Source organism: Scylla paramamosain, unplaced genomic scaffold, assembly GCF_035594125.1.
Source record: "Scylla paramamosain isolate STU-SP2022 unplaced genomic scaffold, ASM3559412v1 Contig43, whole genome shotgun sequence".
Classification (NCBI taxonomy): domain Eukaryota; kingdom Metazoa; phylum Arthropoda; class Malacostraca; order Decapoda; family Portunidae; genus Scylla; species Scylla paramamosain.
In genome coordinates this window covers 276,703-292,500 of record NW_026973708.1, presented here as the reverse complement: position 1 = coordinate 292,500, position 15,798 = coordinate 276,703, and the positions used below count along the sequence as shown (strand labels likewise).

Here is a 15,798-nt window from a genome sequence, read left to right as displayed (position 1 = left end):
GTTGCAAGTGCATAGTTGTCATCAAATATATTATTTAGGTTAAAAGCATATTTGCAAGTAATCCTGCTACTTCTGTGGTGACCTTTGATTTATTCAGTGATAAGATTTTCTGATGCTGATCATGGGAAAGTTAATACATACAGTGGCCGCCACAAATGACAGGTTTTAAATGATAGCTTTTAAAGAAACTGAAAGGTCATGCTTCTGTACTCAAGTAATCCTTGTTCAAAGGGGATGGCTGCTCACTGGAATGCAAGCATATTTTGTCTGTATTCAGGAAACACATCTGCTCTTGAGAAAAATTCATAGCATGTGTCTCATAATGAATGTACCTGTGTCTATTAATACAAATGCCAGTTGTACACGTTTTCTTTGAGTTTGCTTGCATACATATGTGCTCTTAAGGATACAATAAACATTAATTCTTATTCAACCTTCAATGTACATCTCTAAACATTTTAGAATTGTATCTTATTTATGCATACACCATAATATTTCAAGTAAATTTGCATATCTCTTGAATTGATTATTTATATGTCAGTTCCATTCAATTTTGACATTGTGTTGGTCTTACAATTTGTATTTCATTAGATGGATTTCATACTAATATTCCCTCCCTTTTTCTATTTCAAAATTTTATGGCAAACTTGAGCTAACACATACTCCCAATCCCATGAACAGCAGGTCTCAGAGCTCGTTAAGTGGCCGCGATAGTGACAGTATGGACAACGAAGTGACGCTTTCCAAGATGGATGTTGTCCTGTCCTTTGCTCTTGAGGTAAGACTTTACATGAAGCTCCTTCATTCAAGCAGATGACAGAAGGAGGTGCAGTCATGTAAGCACCAACAAGTGTTTTCCCAGGCCAATGTTTAACTTACTTCATTAGATGTATTAAGCTATTACCCCACTAACTGAAAGATGTATTTCAGCAGAATGTGACATGATCCAGGTAAGGAAAGTCATATTGCATGTGATATATTTTATCTAGTGAAAGTAGATATGAACTTTAATGCATCTAAGTGAATGATAACTGATTATCATATTTTCCATTTGTATATTATATAAGGTGAATACTGAAATTCAGAATGTTTTTCAATAAATAATTTTAATCTGTGGCTATTTTGTGCTTAGAATCAAATTTTCAAAATTTTGGGAATAGGTGGATGCAGTCCTCTTCTTATTATAATGTAGCCACATATAGAGTACATTTGAGATACATACATGTAGATAGAGATTAGATGTGGGCATGGTAGAAAATCTCCATTTTTAAAAGTTATATGGTATATATATATATATATATATATATATATATATATATATATATATATATATATATATATATATATATATATGCACACATGAATTGTATGTTTTAGATCCTTGTTATATTGTTAAATATGGCTTCAGGCAGTTTGAATTCATAGTCATGTAAAGAACCTACTTCTACCCAAAATTCTTTTCAGTTGAAATGAATTAAACTAATGCAAGCTGTTACAAGTGGCAAGCTAAGTTTTTTATAAAAAGAATACCCATCCATGTTCACCAGATACTATATTATTTTGTAATTTGACATAGCATTGTTATAAAGCATCAACATGAGGTTTTGTGTATCAGAGCTCTCTTGTTTGTTTTTTAAAACTTAAAAAAGAAATAGAGCTCAAATATGTGATCTGTCTGCTATTTCATCTCTAATAATGCCTTTCATATAGAAATATCTAGCATGATCTTATGTATATCCTTCTTTTTTTTAACTCAATATCACTGCACATGTTGAAACTCATTTGATGTGTGAAAAGTTCCTGGATGATGAGTGTAGTGCTAATTGGTGGCTAACTTTTCTCTGGTTTTTGTGGCTTAAGGCCAAGGGACAGCAGACCTTTTCTCTTTTGTTATGGCACTCCTTGATAGTTTCTCTAATTTGTCCATCCAAATGATTTCTTTAATGTTCTTTTATATTTTATGCTAAAGTTAGATATCTAAACTTTTGTTTCTTCAGCATTTTTGCCATAAATCAGTTACTTAGTATATCTTTATCTTTCTTTCATGATTGTCATAATTGTGTAGTTTTTTTTTTTGTCTGTGTCTGTTATAAGCTGATAACACCCTCATCATTTTATGACACTTGGTAATGACACCAACAGTAGTGATAAATAATAGGCCTGGATGAAAGATTTATACAGTTATAAACACAGTCTTACCAGTAGTGTGATACGTTGATGGTAACTCCAAACACATACTGAGTTTAGAGGCACAGTGCAGTGTCTTAAGGAGTTTTTGCTCAATAAAAACAAACTCTTGAGCAAAACAAGCTTACGATCACATCAGACAAAAATACAACTAAGGCTATTTACCAACAGCATAGTAAACAATTTATACGAGTATTGTGACATAACGTGAGATTACATACCTGTCTTATTTCCTTTTCCCTCAAGACTACACATTTGCATATATCTGCATGTCATATGTAAATTACATAACAATATTTTATGCTTATATCCATCTCTGTAGCATCTTTTATTGTTGTATGTTTCTTATCATTAGATGTAGAAAAATAGTTATAATAAGTAAGTGAGCTTTGTTCTTATTTTAAAAATCTCCATTGAAATATAATGAGGATCTAGAATATTATAAAGAACTGTTGATCCTTGCTAATGATGGATTTGTCATTAATGAAATTTGTGATTGTGTGAGCGGATAAATTATGCAAAAATTTAATCCAACATCATGCAGATTCTAAATTGCAAGAAAATATACATTGTTCCTTTCATGCTCACCAGTACACTCTGTACAGATGGTAAATTTCCACATATAACCAACAGCAGGAAAAGCCTTAAAAAAAAAATCTTAGACAAATTTTGTGTCTGAACTGTATTTAATGAAGGATTTTTGGGACCAGAAAGCAACATAAAACACAAGAAATTGTAACTAACCAGGCATCAATCTTCATTTACATAGTAGACTGTATTGTAATTTACATGAACTCACTACAATTGTGGTGATTGATAATATCTTTGTTTACCTCGAAGTGGCCACCACTGGGGCTATAACAGATGATCCCTGACTAATTTATGATGATGATTATTATGAATATGTCAATGATGATTTAAAGATGACTAGTTATGCAATTAAGTAATTAATTTATTTTTATTAAGTTGAGTAAAACTAAGTGAAAAACATGTAACAGATTTAAGTCCTGAGTATGGTTTGGTGAAGATGATAATCTGAACTGTTTGATCACCATATCTGTTGCTTTATTTCCATCACAATCTCTCTCTCTCTCTCTCTCTCTCTCTCTCTCTCTCTCTCTCTCTCTCTCTCTCTCTCTCTCTCTCTCTCTCTCTCTCTCTCTCTCTCTCTCTCTCTCTCTCTCTCTCTCTCTCTCTCTCTCTCTCTCTCTCATTCTTACACATGCACAAAGCTCATCCACTGGTTCATGCCACATTTCTTGGAGTGCACCCATCCACCTCCACACACACAATAGTTCCTTGAAAATTTTTAAAAAATAGAGAAGGGTGTGAAGATAGGGGATGGAAAAGATGAAATAAGAGAAAGAGAGGGAGGCAGATCAAGACCAATTTATTTGTTTTTATTTGCCTGTATTTACTTTTTTTTACATTTTTACAAGTTGAGCCACACTTGTAATATCCAGATATTAAAATGTGTGTGTGTGTGTGTATGTGTGTGTGTGTGTGTGTGTGTGAGAGAGAGAAAGAGAGAGAGATTGGAATGTGTGTATATGCGTATATGTGTGTGTGTGCAAGGGATAGAGAGTCCAGTCTCTTTACTTCATATAAGGTGTGTGTGTGTGTGTGTGTGTGTGTGTGTGTGTGTGTGTGTGTGTGTGTGTGTGTGTGTGTGTGCATGTGTGTGTTTATTTACTTAGTTGTATTGTACAGGGCATGAGCCAAAGATCATTTTGTCCTGTCTCCATAACCATATTTATCCAGTTTCTCTTGAAACATGTGTACACTGTTTACTGCAACCATCTCTTCCTTCAAAGAATTCCAGATTTCAATAGTTCTATACGGGAAGCTACAATTCTTGATGTCACTTGAACATCCACTATTCTTTATTTTCTTACCATGTCCGCTCATCTCTCTCTCTTCATTTTGTATCTGTGGTACCAGGTCATTTCTGTCAGTTCTTTCTATATTGTTTACTTATTTATACATTATTATCAGGTCTCCTCTTTCTCTTTTCTCTTGTAGTGTTTGTAAACTCATCTCTTCAAGTCTTTCTTCATAGCCATTTTCATGAGTATCCTCTGTATTCCTTCCAGTTTCCTGATATTTTTTTTCTGTGTGAAGCCCAAACTACTACTGTATATTCCAATTTAGGACATATGCTTGTTATAATTTTCTTCATCATTTGTTTATCTAAATAGTTAAATGCCATGTTAATGTTTGTTAACAAGCTGTATGTAGAGTTGAATATCCTGTTTATGTGTCTTTCAGGTGATAGTATGCCCTGAATCATTACTCCCAAATCTTTTTCTTCATTACTTTTCATTATTATTTCTCCTCCCATTTTGTACTTCCATGAAGGTCTCTTTTTACTTTTTCCTATTTCCAACTCATGGCATTTTCTTGCATTAAATTCTAGTTTCCATCTTTGGCTCCATGCATGTATCCTGTCAATATCCTTTTTTAACTCCTTACAGTCATTTTCATCCTTTATTATTTTCATTATTTTTGTTTCATCAGCAAACAAGTTTATATAACTATTTAGATCCTCTGTCATATCATTCACATACATTTGAAACATAATAGGTGCCAACAAAGATCCTTGCTGTACCTCACTTGTCACTTTGCGCCAACTTGAATTAAGCCTCTGCTCTGGGCCACTACCTGAGGACTCGCCGGGGCAGCCCAGTACCTTGCCTCACTCTTAATGTCTGATTACTGTTCTCATTTCCCTCCACTTTAAATAATCCTCCATCCATCTTAATGTTGCTCCATTTACAGCAATTGCTTTTCTGTAATTATCTTTTCATCTTCTAGATAATCCACCAATCTATCTTTATTATTTCACAAAGCTTGCTTACAATACTTGTTAGTAACACTGATCTATAATTTAATGGTTCCATTTTATTTCCCCTTTTGTATATTGGCACTATGTTAGCTTGTTTCCATTCCCTTGGTACTTTTCCTTCTCTCAACAAGCTGTTAATTATATCCCATATAGGTTCTTCCATTTGTTCTCTGCATTCTTTTAATATCCATCCATTTACTTGATCTGGTCCCATAGCTTCTCTAACATCCAGCTCTTCCAGCAGCTTCTTGATTTATTGTCTCTTTACTTGTATCTCATGTATTTCCTCATTCTGTGATACCACTTTCAGTGCCACAAACTTGGTTTCCTTTGTAAACATGTATTGAAAACTCCCATTCATTAGTTCACTCATCTCCTCAGTAGTTTCATAAATTATTCCTTCCCTTTTTAACTTGTTTATGCCATCCCCATGTTTGATTTTCCTGTTTATGCATCTAGAAGAGTTTTCTTACTATGTCACTTTCAAAGTTTCTTTCTGATTCTCTTCTTATTATACTATATTCATTCCTTGCCTTTCTGTATTCTTTCCTAGTATTTCTGTTCAGTTGTCTCATCATTTTCTTTCATGCTCTGTCCTTTTTCTTTTTTGCTTCTACTCACCTGGCATCATACCATTCATGTTTCCTGATTTTCACTTTATAACTTGGCACAAACTGTTGCACCCCCTCTCTACACTTGCTCAAAAATATCTCATATTTTTCTTGCACTACTTTACTTTCAAATAGCTCTTTCCAGTTCATTTTTCCATAGAATTTATTAAGCTCTGCAAAGTTTGCCTTAGCATAGTTCTGTCTCCCATTTCTGTATTATTCTTTCCTCTGCAACACCATTTCCTCTTGTGGTACCATTTCTACCACACTTCCACTTCTTCCCATTGGACTCAGACAGTGTATACTTGGTCTATTTTCTGACATTTTTGTAGACAATAAATCCAATTGTGATGGTTCTTCTTCTCCTTTACATCTTGTAGGCTTGTACACCCATTGTCTCATTGTATTCATCATCATGGTTTGTATTAGTTCATCGCTCCATGATCCAACATTTTCTTTCACTTCCATCTCCTCCTAGTTAATTCCTTTAGTGTTGAAGTTACCTACTAAGAGCACTTTGACAATTTTCCTTATCATTTCCTCTTTGCTATTTTTTTGTTTCTAGTTGCATACTTTTAAATTTATTGGTCTTCCATGCATTAGTTTTTGGCTGTATGTATGTCACAATTATTTTCCTTTTTTCACTTCCTTTGATCTTAATCACAGCACTCAAAGTTTCTGCCACTCCATCACCATATTCCATTTCCTTAACAACAATATCCTCTTTTACCAATATCATCACTCCTCCTCCCTTTCCTTTTCTGTCTCTCCTCCATGTGCTATATCCTTCCTTTTCAGATCCCAACTTTATTTCCTATTTTAGTTTGGTTTCTGTCAAACATACCACATCTGGTTTATTGTTCTTTAAGTAGTCTTAAGTTCCAATAGGCTTGACACCAAACCATCTACATTAGTATACATAATCTTTAAACTAATGCATGGTATCTTTGTGCCACCATTTCCTCACTTTTGTGTCACAGCTTTCCAGGTGAATCTTCTCGCTTGTTCCTGTGTTCTCTCCTCGTTTTTTGACTGGGCCTATACTCTCAATTCTTTCAGTTTACTTTCCTCTTCTTTGTAAATGTCTCTTTTTATCCATATTTCCTTCATTCCCTCTACTTTTGCCAATTTTCCTGTTGTTTGCAAAACATGTTCTGCTGCTGTTTGTGTCATGAATCTTATTTTCATTGGTCTTGTTCTGTTTTCATCATACTTTCCAATCCTGTAAACCTCTTCAATTTGTTTCACTATCCCTCTCCTCCCCATGCCACTTCTGCTATAATTTCCTTAGCCCTTTTCACTTCTTTCTCTCTAGCTATTTTCATGGGTAGGTTCTTCTTGACCCCAAATATCACCACACATATCTTTCTCTGTACCGTGTCTTTCACAATATTACTTTTTTCCTTTATTATTTTAATCACTGTCTTTTCTATATCCTTATTGTTTTCCTATTGCTGTTGCCTTATTATCTCCTCTGTGTCCAACTTTTGTTGTTCTTTCTCTTTCCAACTTTTGACTCCCTCTGTCACTAACTTTTTCACTTCTCCAACCCTAACCTCTCTCTCTTGCAAAGTTTTCTTTAACTCTTTGTTCTCTTCCTTGAGTTTCTTAATTTCTTCATAGCACTTCTTGTACTGTGTGTGTGTGTGTGTGTGTGTGTGTGTGTGTGTCTGTGTGTGTGTGTGTGTGTGTGTGTGTATACACCTCATCCCCTACAGGAAGGACTCATAGCTCACAGTGACCAATCTTTGGGTATGATTGAGACCACTCACACATCACACAAGATAAACAATGAAGTCACAACCACCTGGCTTATCTTGCACCTACATGCTGCTAAGTGAACAGGGGCCACACATTTAAGAGGCTCAACCATCAACCTCATCACTTTTAAAACTTGAATTCAGGCCTCCTTAGTTGTGTGCTGAGCATAGTAACCACTACACTATGCAGTGCCTTTATGTGTGTGTGTGTGTGTGTGTGTGTGTGTGTGTGTGTGTGTGTGTGTGTGTGTGTGTGTGTGTAATTACCTAGTTATATTGTACAGGGCACAAGCCAAAGTTCATTTTGTCATGTCTCCATAACACATTTATTGAGTTTCTCCTTAAACAGGTTTACACTGTTTGCCACAATCACCTCTTCCTTCAAATCATTCCAGATTTCAATAATTTTATACGGGAAGCTGTATTTCTTGATGTCGCTTGAACATCTACTCTTTTTTATTTTATTCTCATGCCCCCTTGTCTGTCTCTCTCCCTCCTCCATCTGTGGTACCAAGTCATTTCTGTCTGTTCTTTCTATATTGTTTACTAATTTGTAACTTGTTATCATGTCTAATCTTTCTCTTCTCTCTTGTAGTGTTAGTAATCCCATCTCTTCAAGTCTTTCTTCATAGCTTAAGTCTTTCAATTCTGGTACCATCTTTGTCACTATCCTCTGTTGCCTTTCCAGTTTCTGTACTTCTTTTTTTTTTCTATATATGTGTGTGTGTGTGTGAGATTATTATTATTATTATTATTTTTATTATTATTATTATCATTATCATTATTATTATTATTATTATTATTATTATTATTATTGTTGTTGTTATTAATGTTACCATTATAATGATAATAATAATAATAATAATAATAATAATAATAATAATAATAATAATAATAATAACAATAATAATAACAACAATTATCAACATTATATCTCTTAACTTTCAACCAATTATAATTCTCAGTGTGTGGTTCACTATATGTTTTATCTCAGAACACACACACACACACACACACACACACACACACACACACACACACACACACACACACACACTGTTAAAAGTGAGAATGAGATCCCAGGAAACTGGTTGAAAGTTTGGAATACAAGAATATTTGGGTAAAAAGAGATGTGAACTTGGAATAAAGGGAAAAAGAGAGGGATCTGAGAAATGAAGCTAAGGAAAAAAAATGAGAGAAGGACAGAGACCAAGAAGAGGAAAATTTATTGGAGGGTACTAGATACGAGACTAAGGAAATGGTATATTCGGGAAAGGGAACAAGAAATGAAAGAGCCACAGCAGCAGGGAGAGAAACTACAAGTGATGGGAGAAGTAGTACATTGAAAGTAATGTATGCAAACATAGATAGGTTACTTTCAGATGTACTGGAAGTGAGAGATTACATAAAGGAAAATAGACCAGATGTGTTGTGCCTAACTGAGACAAAAGAGGAAGTCTACTTAAGCTTTAAGGAAGAGGGATATAATTACTGGAAAAGAGACAGAAGGGCAAAAGAAAGAGGAAGAGTACTGATAATGGTTTGAGATGATATATATGTGGAAGAAGTGCAATATGGAGATGGCATGGTGGAGCTCATAGGTATAACAATCAGGACCAGTGGGAGAGAAAGAAGGAGGATCATATTAACGTATGTGCCACCGAAGACTAATACATGGAGGCTGGAGGAACACAAGGAAATGCAAAAGGAAGTGTTGAAGTGCCTAGACAACATGATAAGGAAGGACAGTAAGATACTACTAGTGGGAGACTTTAACTGCAAAGATGCAAGCTAGAAGGAGATGGAAGTTAATGGAAATGTTGGACTGTGGAGTGAAGAAATGTTACCTATGGTGAATACAATGGACCGATGGGTGGAGGAATTTACAAGATACAAAGGGGAGGAGGAACCATTTATGCTAGACCTGGTATTCACAAAAAACCAGAGCCCAAATGAGGAAGCGTGGCAGGGGGTGTTACGGGAAGTCTTGGTGCAAGAACGTGAAATTGGCAAATTGTTAGAGAAGTTGGATATCAGGAAAACATTGGGGCCTGATGAAGTATCAGGTTGGACACTAAAGGAATGTAGAGAACAAGTGGTGGAGCCAATTTGGGATGTAATTAACAGCTCACTGATAGAGAAAAGAGTACCAAGAGAGTGGAAGAGAAAAAATATAGTGCCAATACACAAAGGAGGAAAGAGGACTGATCCACTAAATTATAGACTGGTATCACTAACTAGTGTTGTGAGCAAGATCTGTGAAATAGTGATCAAGGAAAAGTGGGTGAAATATTTGGTAGAGAACAAAGTTAAAACAAATAGCCAATTTGGTTTCAGAAATGGAAGGTCATGTGTGACAAATTTACCAAGTTTCTATACAAGAGTAATAGATGAAGTACAAAACAGAGATGGCTGGATAGATGCAGTGTACTTGGACATCAAAAAAAAATTTTGATAAAGTTCCGCATAAAAGACTATTGTGGAAGATAGAATATATAGGAAGACTGAGAGGGACAATGCTAAAATGGATGAGAGACTACTTAAAGGATAGAGAAATGAGAACTGTGATCAGGGACACCTGTTCAAATACGAGTAATGTAACAAGCAGAATACCACAGGGGTTAGCACCCATTATGCTCCAAATATACATCAGTGATATGCAGGAGGGTTTGACCAGTTATATTAATCTGTTTGCTGATGATGCAAAATTGTTAAGACTAATAAAGAGCCATGTTAATTGTATGGAGTTGTAAAGAGATATTGACAAGATTTATGGGTGGAGCAAGAAGTGAAAATTAGAATTCAGTGCTAAGAAATGCCATGTTATGGAATTGGGAAAGAGTAAAAGAAGACCTGCATGGGACTGTAAAATGGGGGAGGAAGTAATAATGAGGAGCAACGAGGAGAAAGACCTGGGAGTGGTTTTTCAAGATAACCTGACCCCAGAACAGCATATAGATAAGATTTTTTGGCTCGACATACAGGATGTTAACAAATATTAGGGTGCCATTTCATTACATGGATAAGACTATGATGAAAAAAATTATAGCCACTATGTTACGTCCCAGGCTGGAATATGCAGTAGTGGTGTGGTCTCCACATATGAAGAAAAATATAAAGAAGAGTTGGAAAGAATTCAGAGGGCAGCTACAGGGATGGTACTGGAGCTGAAAGACCTAACATACAAAGAGAGGTTGAAGGAAATGGAGCTGCAAACTTTACAAATTAGAAGAGAAAGAGGATATCTAATAATGATGTATAAAATAGTTAACTGCAGTGAGAAGATAGACAACAGGACCTGTTGTTGCTGGAAGAAGATGGAGCTGGAAGGACAAGAGGGCACTCAAAGAAGATCAGAAAAAAGTCAGTGTTTGAGGGACATCAAGAAGTACAGTTTTCCACATAGAACTGTGGATATCTGGAATGGTCTAAATGAAGAGGTTGTTACAGCACCAAACATACATAAATTGAAGGAAATGTTGGATAAATATAAAGGAGAGAGGACACTATGAGCCGTGCTCGAACCTTGTACTATATAACTATGTAAATACACACACACACACACACACACACACACACACTGGACTCTCTATCCCTTGCACTGGCAGTTGGTGATATCAGCAGGGAAGATGGCAGCTGGCTTGAACCCAAATATTTTTGAGGGCTTCAAGGAAGAGGATCTCAACATAGCTCATCCAAATAAATGAATTTGGAAAATTAAAGAAGAAAATGTGAAAATATGAAAGGAAATATGTAGCTTAACAGTGATGATAAAGATGTGGAAGGAAGAAAGAGAAGTGGGTGGTAACAATGTAAAGGAGATATCCAGTGATATAACAGAGATGAAGAGGGAGATGGAAAGAGAAAAAGAAAACAAAGAACTGAGAGAAGAGGTGACAAAAAATAGTGGAATTGGCCTGTATATTTTCCAGCCATCACATTTCACCTCATTAGAACACTTTCTTTAAAACAAACATAACCATTATGTTAGCTGAAGCAAGGAGTGATCACAAAAGATAACTTTCCCTTATGCCAATGTGTCAAACACTGAATCCATTATTCTGTGCTTTCAAAACACATATGACGGACTAACCTAAGTTGCCATGTAGTTATTTTCTCCTTGCAGATATTTTTCACATCAAGGAGGAGTGAGTTACCAGTTTGTGCAATGTGACACTCATGTCGGTAGGAGTTCTAATTGTGAATGTCGCTGACCGTATATATATATATAATATATATATATATATATATATATATATATATATATATATATATATATATATATATATATATATATATATATATATATATATATATATATATACAGTGGACCCTCAATTCTTGAACTTAATTTATTCCTGAATGCTGTTCGAAATCTGAAATGTTTGGAAACAAACTATTTTTGCCATAGGAATCAATGTAAAATGGATTAATCCATTCCTGGACACTTGTCCATCCTGTCTTAGTGGCTTATGACAGACGTTTCCACTGCCAAGATGGCTGCTCCACAACATCTTCAGCTCAGAAATTGTTTATCCAGGAAGGATGTACTGAATGAACTTAGTGACACAGAACTCATCAGAAGATGTTGTTTAGACTGTGCAGGTATTCTCTTTGTCACCGATCTAGTGAGGAAAGCCTTACAGAGTGGCACAGAGAGGAGCTACCCGAAATGAAGGTGATCATAATGCTTAGACATCTTGCTGCTGGGAAAAGCTACTGGGAAAATGCGGATGTGCAGTAGTGATGACGTTGTGGGTCATTGAGAGAGCTACAGGTGGCTCAGGATTACTTCTGACAAAGCCGAAAATTGTGTTTACATCGAGACTCATCAGTGGGATCACATTTACTTTATTTCAAAAATCAAATTACTGTGTACCTAGTGTGTCTCTCCTCCAAATACATAAAAACAAAGAAAATATAGAAACTATAAATTAGTAATAAATGGCAGCTTATGTTTTGTCTTTTAGTATAAGGAATCAAGTACCATATATTTCAGCGGATAAAACAACTTTCAGATAAGATAATCCCCAAATTTCAATCTGAGATGGTGATATACAAATGTAATGAATAAAATATCTTGAATGTATTGCCAGTAATAAGGTACCATCATTTCAAGTGCAAAACTAAACTTAAAATAAAATTCCCATCAGGTATTTTTGTACATTTTCATGAAAAAGGATGGATGGACAAAGATGGTGTAAACTTGTATGCGTTACAATCAGTTTTTCTAAAGATAAACAAACCGTTGCCTTGCACCACCAGCATGAGGCTACTTGTTAGCCATAATCTTCTCCTATATATATTGTTTCTTTTTAGATACACTGACATTCTTGAAATTTTTTCTCAGTATATAGACTTCATCCATATATAACATTGGAAGCTGCACAGATTCATCTCCTCCCATGTTTGCTTTCCTTTGCCACTTAGCTTGGGGTTCCATGCCTATAAGACCTTTATATACCATATTTGCTGGCATGTTAGACACATCTGTATGAGAAGCAGCCCTATTTTACAAGGCTGTTTTGTGGAAAAAAAAAATTATGATATTTCATCTTAAATTTTCTGAAAACAATTTTTTCTTTTTTTGTGGATGTGTGTGTGTGTGCGTGTGTGTGTGTGTGTGCGTGTGTGTGTGTGTGTGCGTGTGTGTGTGTGTGTGCGTGTGTGTGTGTGTGTGTGTGTGTGTGTGTGTGTGTGTGTGTGTGTGTGTGTGTGTGTGTGTGTGTTTACCTAGTTGTGCTTTATGGGAAAAGAGGTATGCTGGTGGCGTCCCATCTCCATATCTTTTAATATCCAACTTAGCCTTGAATCCATGTATACTTTCTGCATTTACTATCTCCTCATCCAGACTGTTCCATATATCAATACTTCTATATGGGAAACTATACTTTTTGACATCTCTTCTACAAGCACTCCTCTTCAGCCTCTTCCCATGTCCTCTAGTGTCCCGTGTATCCCAGACCATTAAGTTGCTCTGGTGTGTGTGTGTGTGTGTGTGTGTGTGTGTTTCGTGTAGGAGGGCCACTGCCCAAGGGCAACAAAAATTTTGAATACAAAGAAAGGCCCACTTAATGCCATAGAGATGTCAGATAGAATGATAAAAAAAAAAAACAGGTAAGTTACTTGAAACCTCCCTCTTGAAAGAGTTCAAGTCATAGGAAGGAGGAAATACGGAAGTAGGAAGGGAGTTCCAGAGTTTACCAGAGAAAGGGATGAATGACTGAGAATACTGGTTAACTCTTGTATTAGAGAGGTGGACAGAATAGGGATGAGAGAAAGAAGAAAGTCTTGTGCAACAAGGCTGCAAGAGGAGAAGAGGCTCTCTCTCTCTCTCTCCCTCTCCCCACTCTCTCACTCTTTCTCTCCCTCTCTCCCTCTCTCTCTCTCTCTCTCTCTCTCTCTCTCTCTCTCTGTGTGTGTGTGTGTGTGTGTGTGTGTGTGTGTGTGTGTGTGTGAGAGAGAGAGAGAGAGAGAGGAGAGAGAGAGAGAGAGAGAGAGAGAGAGAGAGAGAGAGAGAGAGAGAGAAATTTCTCAATACTTCCTCTCTTCCTCTAATTCTTCACTCACTCTTCACTCTTGCTGCTTATTTTTATTCTTTCTACTTTCTCCCTGTCCTCCCATCATTCTCCTTTATCCTTCTTCCACTTCCTTGCTTCATGTACTCTCCTTCTCTTGTTATGTTCATTCCTCTTTTGTCTTGTCTCAAACCTCCCACCCTGTCACTTCCCCTCCCCCTTATCTGTCAGAGATAAGGGACAAAGGAGAGGAAGGGGGAAGGAGGGAAGGGAAAGGAGTGAGAGAGAGAGAGAGAGAGAGAGAGAGAGAGAGAGAGAGAGAGAGAGAGAGAGAGAGAGAGAGTTATGGATGAAGGGAGGGAAGGGAGAGAAGGGCAGGAAAGGGCAGGGAAGGGCAAGGAAGGGGGGAGAGAGAGAGAGAGAGAGAGAGAGAGAGAGAGAGAGAGAGAGAGATTATATTAGTAGCAATATTATGAGTTACAATAATTGTGATTAGTGTACTACTGCTTCAATTTCACAGCTATAAGTCCAGTTACACAGGCCTCAGTGTCTGTATTACTGGCACATTAAATGCATGGTAATTATTATTATTATTTTATTTATTTATTTTTTATTCTTTTTTTTTTTTTTTTTTTTTTTTTGCTAGAAAAAAATGCATCTAATGCACCAGCAAATATGGTGGTTCCTTCTTCAGCTGTAGGAAAAACTGGAGAATATTTGCAAAGCCTCCTGCTTTGTCCATTCATATATAATGCCAGCAGAGGGTTTCAGTTGTACTACATTAAATTTTGTTTACACACTTTTCAATGGGAATATATTTCAACACATTTTTTTTCAAAAATGAATTCCTATTTTACTATGTCTAACTTCACCAAAAGTCATATTATAAGGTTGTTGTTTACAGTGGTATTTTGCATAAAATTTTAAGTTTTTTTTGTATTTGACATATAGAGTGACTCACTTTTTTTGTGTCTTTTTTAGGATGATTCAAGTGTTGTCTTATACAGTAACTTTGTTTGAGAACCGAATTATGGTACAGCAACCAAAGCAAATATGAGTTCAAAATTTTGTTGGAAAACCAATTTGTTCAAAAAGGGAGGCATTTGGTAACTGAGGTTCCACCTGCATATATATATATATATATATATATATATATATATATATATATATATATATATATATATATATATATATATATATATATATATATATATATATATATATATATATATATATATATATATAGACACACACAGACACTCCCTGACTTACAAATGAGTTAGGATCTAGAAGGCTGTTCATAAGTTGTTATGTTACGTACCTTTCCTAAGTTTCATGCTTGCTTTCTTCCAGAGCCATAGCAATAAACTCAAGGATCACAAAACTTGTAGTACTGAAAACACTGAAAACACATGTTTATGGTGACCACATAGCCTAACACTGTGTGAGTGTGTTTTATCCTCACTTTTGCCATATTGCAACAGTGCAGCATTGCCATTGTGTATTTGTGTGTATGTGTGTGTTGTCTGCACCTTCAACATGGTGTAACAGTGCAGCTACAGGTGACTCAGGATTTCTCCTGAGCCAGTTTCAGCCACATCATTATATATCACCCACCACAACAAACCATATCACACTCAGTCACACCACACCCAGCCACACCACGATCAACATCACATCATAATTCACATTTCACCCTCCACATCATGCCAAACAACACTCATCCACACCACACCACACACAGCACCCAGCCACACCATCAATACAAACCCACATCATGACACACAACAAGCTGTACCACACTCAGTCACTCAACAAGCCATATCACTCCCAGCCATTCCACATATCACTTGCATCACAAGAGCCACACACCAACT

General features: G+C 36.0%; 1 protein-coding gene across 7 annotated transcripts in view; it reads left to right on the top strand.

Moving 5' to 3' along the window:
- Positions 1–15,798, top strand: part of LOC135098060 (calcium-dependent secretion activator-like) — a 316,893-nt gene that overhangs the window by 74,146 nt on the left and 226,949 nt on the right. For all 7 annotated transcript variants that reach the window (XM_064000265.1, XM_064000266.1, XM_064000264.1 and 4 more), the window contains exon 3: positions 682–778. In XM_064000265.1, coding sequence (XP_063856335.1) covers positions 682–778 — 97 coding nt within the window. The remainder of the gene's footprint in view (positions 1–681; positions 779–15,798) is intronic.